This window comes from Phycodurus eques, chromosome 2 (assembly GCF_024500275.1).
Source record: "Phycodurus eques isolate BA_2022a chromosome 2, UOR_Pequ_1.1, whole genome shotgun sequence".
NCBI classification, from domain to species: Eukaryota; Metazoa; Chordata; class Actinopteri; order Syngnathiformes; family Syngnathidae; genus Phycodurus; species Phycodurus eques.
This window is the reverse complement of record NC_084526.1, coordinates 2665713-2673131: the sequence shown is the minus strand read 5'-3', so window position 1 is coordinate 2673131 and position 7419 is coordinate 2665713. Positions and strand designations below refer to the sequence as shown.

The 7419-nt window shown below is 43.7% G+C and overlaps 1 protein-coding gene across 1 annotated transcript in view; it reads left to right on the top strand.

Moving 5' to 3' along the window:
• The first annotated feature begins 956 nt into the window (after positions 1-956).
• tshz3b (teashirt zinc finger homeobox 3b) overlaps positions 957-7419 on the top strand; it is a 33233-nt gene continuing 26770 nt past the window's right edge. The window contains exon 1 of the mRNA XM_061704945.1: positions 957-1028. Coding sequence (XP_061560929.1) covers positions 989-1028 — 40 coding nt within the window. The 5' untranslated portion in view covers positions 957-988. The remainder of the gene's footprint in view (positions 1029-7419) is intronic.

Here is a 7419-nt window from a genome sequence, read left to right as displayed (position 1 = left end):
TCCCCCCGAGAAAAAAAAGAATTGCCGTAAAAGAAAAGTACCACCTCCTTCCTTCCTCCCTTCCTTCCGTCCTTCCTTCCTTCCTTCCAAACAGGGAGACCCAATCAAGCGCGCATCTCATCGATTCCCAAAGAACTAAAAAAAAAAAAAAAGGAGGCACGTGCACGTGCTTGGGCAAAACATTGATGGACCCCTTGTTCCTCACGTAACCTACCTCTTCATCCTCCTCCTCATCTGGATTTTTTTTTTAGGGGGGGGGGGGCTTCAAACACCTGGTGGGGCGCGCGCGCGGTCCTCGTAGGAGGCTCCATTCAGTTCAAGTAAGTGCGCGTGCGCGTGGTGTCTGTTGTGATAAACGTGGTGGTGGGGGGTGAGTGACAAGGTGGGGGGGGGGGGGGCAGAGCCACGTTACGTGCCGCCCATCATCAGCCTCGCAGAGGTTCAAGTGTCGAGGAGGCTCTTCTCGCCTTTCTTGTTTTTTTTCCCCCCTCCCCATTTTCTCTTTATTTTCTGCCCCCTTTTGCGCACTTTTGACTGACGCCCGTCCTATGATTGTGTCCCCCTCAAGCGCGCCTGTTGCCGGAGATCACGCACGCGACCCCCCCGGACGGACGTGCACGCGCCCGGGAAAAAGGGGGAAGCGTTTCACCTCCACACTCGCCCCCCCCCCCCCCAACCCCCCCGCCGCTCCGGCACCGAGGCGGCGACACGCAGCCCAGCCGAGCCGAGGGCGAGCGCAGCCATCCCGGGGAAGGAAGAGAGGAAGGGACGCCGCTACCCCCGGCTCTCCTCCACCAACCTCTTTCTCTTTGCCTTGTTTTTTTTTTTTTTTTTTTTTTTTTTTTTTTTTCCCCCAATTTGTCGCCCCGCACTCGCTCCTCCGATGCGGGAGTCCTGAGCGAGCGAGCGCCGACCGAGGGGCGGGCTGGAGCGGTGGGTGGGTGGTGGCCGCAGAGGAAGCGCCTTCCCCGGGGCCAGACACGCCGACATGCCGCGGAGGAAGCAGCAAGCGCCGCGGCGCGCAGCAGGTACGCACCGGCTCCTCTCGCTCCAGTGCACGGTCGTTTTTGATGTTTTTGTGCGTGGCCCCCCCCGCCCCCCCCCCTCCTCCCTATACCACCACTTGTTCACCATTTACTTACTTTTCAGCGATATTGGAGAGAAAACGCCTGCTTTCATAGGACTTAACGTCTAGAAGTCTTATTGACAGTTTCGTGGCATTTTTGGGGACAACTTAATACAGCAAAACAGTTCAGTTGGTGAATATTGTCGTCCTCAGATGAAAACAATGATTTCTTTAAAAAAAAAAAAGATGCTGTATGTGGTTGTGTTTTTATAGGGTGTTTGTTCATAGTGTCACTTTCTGACCACTTTGAAACTCAAATTAAAACCTCATTTTGCATCACAAAGCACTTGGGGAATGTTATGGTACCCAGTTGGAGCAACACTAACTATGGTGGCCTCTGCGTATCTTTATTTTTTTGGGAGGGGGTTGGAACTTGCTTGCATCTGATTTATTGGACTTATCCGTCTTATTTATAGTTTAGTGGCAGTTTGGAGCTGGGGGGGGGGAAAGATGGGGTTCATCAACACTACACGGGCTGTGTTTTTTCATGACATTACTGTTCATTGCATCACTTTTGAGACTAAATTAAAGCCACTTTGATAGAAATAAGGCAAATGTTGGTGTCCATAAATGTAAAAAAAAAAAAAAAAAAAAAAAAAAAGGGTCAAAAACGGTTTCAGGGACACGAAATGCGATTGTGTTTTGGGAATAATTGTGTTCATAGTGTCACTTTCAGACAACTTTGGACTAAATTAAAGCCAAAAATAGAGTGAAATCGCCTTTTTTAGTTGTGAATTATTACCGAAAAAAACCCAACAACAATATCAGAATGTATAGTGTCACAAATTACATTTAAAAATATAAGGAAATTGACAAAATACAGGGAAATTGTCATTTGGTGTTGTCTGCGGTGTAAAAACTATCAAAACCGATGAAAAATGGGCTCATCAGTCCTAAATGGCGTAAAATAGTGTGAAATAGTCTTTCGTTTGTGCATGTTGTTGTCTTCAGGTACATATAAAAAAATATATATATTTCTTTGAAATAAAAAATACAAAAATAAAAAAACAGTGGCTGTGTTTTTGGAGCGTTTTTGTTCGCACTTTGACAAGCCAGAACTAAATAAAAGCCACTTACTGCATTCAAAAGGCAGAGAAATTGCTTCTCGTTTGTGAATGTGGCTGTCCGCAGATGCCAGATTGAAAAAAAATCAATAAAAATAAAATAAAATAAGAAACGGGTTCAACGACTCGAAATGTTATTGCGTTAAAATCTCTTGACTTAAAAGATCAAAATAAAATAGTCTCGTGCGCGAATGTTGTGTCCGCAGACGTCAAAATGATCAAAATGTGTTAATTGACGCCAAATGTGATTGCATTTCTGCTCATAATGTCACTTTTTGACCTATTTGGACCTGTTTAGCCACTTATTGTTCCAAAAACAAGAAGTGGCTCACTTCACTTTATGTAAAAAAAAAAAATGATCAAAATGGGTTCATCATCAATAAATATGGCCGTGATTTTGGTTGTATTTCTCCCTCGTAGCGTCACTTTCGTACAACTTTGGACTCATGATGCGTCCTATTCCGAGTGAAACAGTCGTCGTGGCGTTGCGAGCATGACGTAAATATCGCAGGTCAGAGTTCAACGTTGCGCTGACGGTTCACACACCTCCTCCAGTCGCTCCTAATGTTTGTACCTCCTCTTTCCGCCTCCTCGGAAGTATGCTCATTGAGAATTTAGACTGAACGGATGCAAATGGTGTCGGTCATTTCGCTACGTTTTTATTGAGTTAAAAAAAAAAAAAAAAAAAAAAAAGATGTTTGCGACACTGTTTCATCTGTGGTATTCTCTATCAAATGCATCCAGTCTGCTTTAACATAGTGTAGTGGATTGATGATACTATTCCTCTTCATCTTGAAACTGTATGGCCCCAAAAGAAATCGTGTTTCTCCCCCGAAAGCTGACTTCACAGAGATCTTTAATTGATCTCATTGATTGGTAATCTTCGCCCTGCGTATGTCTTGTCCGTGCTCGTCAAGGACGCATTATTGCTACAGGACTAATTATCGTAAAGCTTCCCGCAACAATGAAGTTAAAGAGTTGATTAGATACGTTAGGTTGATACTTTATGATCCCCAAGGAAATCCTTGTGTTAGTACTGGTCGGCTCCTTTTCAGGGATTTCAATCGAAATTTTACATGTAGTTCTCATTCCTGTTTCATTTACATGCATGCTGTTAATTGCTTTTTTTTTTTCTTGGTTATGTCTTCAACACAAACTGAATTGCAAAGTCATTTTTTTCTCATTTTCCCCCTTTATTTTGTATAGCGCTTATTTGAATACCCAAATCCAGCTCACACTATTGTTTTAAGTTTCCCAATGTGACGTCTAATACTCCCAAGAGATTTCTCTTATTAACATCTCTTTCTTCTCATGTGCCGCCGAATCCGGATTTCGCTCACGAGCATTTCATTTTTTCACTCGCACTTATTGGTCCCTAACTTGCTTGCTGGCATGTTCTTTTTCTCACTTGAAGTTGGGTCTGGATCTTGATCACAAGCGTCTATTTTTTTCACCCGGTGTAGGATTCGTAATCTCGCTCGCTGGCATTTCCCTTTCTCACATGTAGTACGACTCATATTCTCGCTCGCTAGTAAGCGTACCAACATCAAGGTCGCCGTTGTTTGACTTTTATTAATTTGATGTATAATTTTCCCAGATGTTTCCTTGCAAGCGTCTCTTTTTTTCTCACTCGTCGTCGAACCCTAATCTCCCTCGCTAGCATAAATTTTGCACATTTATATTCATATCTTGCTTGTTAGCATGCTAACATCAAGTTCATCCTAGCTTTTATGTTTTTCAACTTACAATTTTGCCGGATGAGTTTCCTCGCAATCATTTGTATATCGCTCGCTAGAATCTCCTTTTTTAAATCATAGGATTTGTATCTCGCTCGCTAGCACCTCCTTTATTCACTTGGACGATCTTTCCTACTTTTTCTCCCTTGCATCCTTACATCACTCTTTAACATCACTGTAACCTTCTTTTAAGTGTTTTAATTTTGATGCACAATTTTTCCAGATTACGGTATTTTCAGCAGTAGCATCTCTTTTTTCACACTTATATTCCAATCTGAAGCTCACTAGCTAGCATCTTTTCTTCTTGTGTGCAGTGGGATTTAGATCTTGCGTTCTCGCATCTATTCTTTACAGTTGTGCTTTTCAATGATCGCTAGGGTCTCTTTTTGTCATCCGTGGCTGGTTCTGGGCGGCACGGCGGCCGACTGGTTAGAGCGTCAGCCTCACAGTTCTGAGGACCCGGGTTCAATCCCCGGTCCCGCCTGTGTGGAGCTTGCATGTTCTCCCCGTGCCTGCGTGGGTTTTCTCCGGGCAGTCCGGTTTCCTCCCACATCCCAAAAACATGCATTAATTGAAGACTCTAAATTGCCCGTAGGCATGACTGTGAGTGTGAGTGCGAATGGTTGTTTGTTTCTGTGTGCCCTGCGATTGGCTGGCAACCAGTTCAGGGTGTACCCCGCTTCCTGCCCGATGACAGCTGAGATAGGCTCCAGCACGCCTGCGACCCTAGTGAGGAGAAGCGGCTCAGAAATGGATGGATGGATGGATGGTTGGTTCTGGACCTCGCTCGTTAGCATCTTTTTTTCCTAACTCGTATTCTTATCTGGCTCGTTAGTGTCCCGAAATCAAGGTCAGCCCACCTCTATCAGGATTACAATCTTCTATTTCATTTTATTTTTTTCAAAGCAGGAAGTTCCAGGGTGTTGGCATCATCGCGGACACTGTCGCTCTTTAGCATCTTTATATCATATCTCACTCGCTATCATCTCTTTTCTTGCCCTTATTTTTGTATCTAGTCCATTAGCGTCTTTGAAGTTTTTTAATTTCAGGTGCAATTTTCCCCAGACGTTCCAGTGTGGTGACATCATCGCTGCCTACACACATACACACGCACACACACATGCGCACGCGCACACACACACACACACGCACGTATCACATTATTTTAACTGTTTTTTTTAATTCTACCATACTGTAGTCATTGCAGTTTGCCCCACACATATCTACATGGCACACACACACACACAAGCACACGCGCGCGCACACACACACACACACACGCACACAAGTCGCAAACCTTAATTTGTTTAAAAGTCCTTGGATGCTATTTTTTAACTGGCTGCCCTTTTTTTTAACTACTTCTTTTGTGTTTTGGCTGCACTGTGGCCATTCTCTCTTTAAAAAAAGTATTTGTATGTTTTATTTAATATTACTGTATCTCTTATTTTTTTTTTGCTGACTTCCATGCATTCTCGTTCATTAAATATAATTAATGCATGAATTGTAATATTTCACTTGAGCCCGCATGTCCACCCCCGCCCACCTTCAGCCATCTCAGCACATGCCCTTTCAATTTGTTTTATTTTATTTTTTTTAGCCTGCATACAAACTGTGGTCTCTAAAACACACGCACATGCACGCACGCGCCCGCGCACACGCGCACACAAGGCGGACACAATAACACATGTAATTACATATGTGCAGTGGTGCATGTACACACTGCATGCTACAGTGACTTTACGCTACACATAAACAAGCATGCAACACTTGAGACACACACACACACACACACAATGTGAGAGTGGTATAGTATTGAGTATTAGGCTAATCGCGAGGCGGAACACTGGTTTGCTCCGTCAGAGAGACTTTGTTTCATAGTTGATTTAATTGTCTGCCCTCTGACAGCCACATTCATCAATGGCCCTAATGGTCAATCACGCACACAGAGCCCAGGGCCTCGCTTGATGGCAGTGTTTTAGGGCTAATGACCACGACAGATGGATGGATTATGAGTCTGTAGACATTGAACCTTTGAAGAAGATCACTTGGAAGGTTTGAGAAATAAAGGCAAGAAAGGTGGAGTAAATATGACTTTTGAACCCAACTACCTCCACTAATATGGGTCAGACATCACAGCAAAAACAATGTCTTGCTGCGATGTCAAAAAATAAATGCAGTGGTGTCTTGAGATCCAAGTGACTTTTTTTGCGAGATAAGAGCCGTCGTTCTGGCAATTTTTTGCTTTGATAATTTTCCCAATAAAGATGCTTTAAAATGTTTATTGCCACTTTTAGTTATAGTTTACTGTCAAACTTAACATAAAACAACAACACACACACAGGGGGGGGGGGGGGGGGTTTGAGTACTGTTGTTGTTTACGAGCAACCCGTTCAAATGAACGAACTAATCTTTTGAGTGAACAGCCACTCGTGGGTGGCAACGGTATAGTTTTGAGTGTTTTAAAATTTATTTTTTTGAGAAATATATATATATATGTGACACAATGCAAATCCGTCCGTTCAAGTCTTCGCGTCTCACAGCTGCCAGTCGGAGAAAAAACGTCATCAGGAAGTGTAGATCGATGACAGGTTGATTGCGGCGTGCGGGAGTTAGGTCAGGATGGTGAGGTGATTGTCCTTGATTGCAGATTTGAACGCTTTCGTGTATGATCAGCTTGAAACCAGTCAACCATCACGCGGCTTAAACGGAGATAGGCTGGAAAATCAGGTTAAAGGTTGGCAGAAAACTCCCGCACAGGCCTCATCGTCGCTGCGATACCACACAACCCAGCAACCTGGACGCGGTTTTAGTAGCAGGTCAGGAATAGACAGTGGAAGTCGAGGGGTAGTCGTACTGGTTGTGGTCGTAATAGTAACAGTAGACGAAATAGAAGAGGCTCAGCGAACAGTTAGCTTATCTGTTAACTAGCTTGAAGTCTTCCGTTGAATAGGAGGACCAGACCTTTGGGTTAAGGTCTGCAGTGTTGAACATATATGATTGGAACAACCAAGGAACGTTACCCGGAACTAGGAACATTTGGAAGAACCCGGCAGATTTGCCATAGTAAATATTAAGGTTTAGTCCTACGATTGTGGGGCCCCAACTGTTTTCCAAGCAAATCTGGGAGTAAAAATGACTTTTAAGACGCTCCATACTACAGGATAATCACGAAAGGTAATCTTTAGATGTCTCCGATCTTGACTGTTTTCTGAGCAGGTTGGGGAGGAAAGAAATCGCTCTTAACATAACCTACAGCACAAGATAATAACTCAAATCATCTTTGAGCAATCCAATAATCAGGCCTTTGCTGACTTCGATCAGAAGGGTTAAATTGGGCTCAGGTTATCGTCCCACTTGTCTGTATGTGGGTTCCCTGTTTAAGGGGATTCCGTGACTTGACCAGGCAATGACACTAATGCTAGCTTCTTTCTTTCTGTTTTGTTGAAACCAGTTCTCACTATCGAACAAAATTTTTAAACAACAGACAACAACA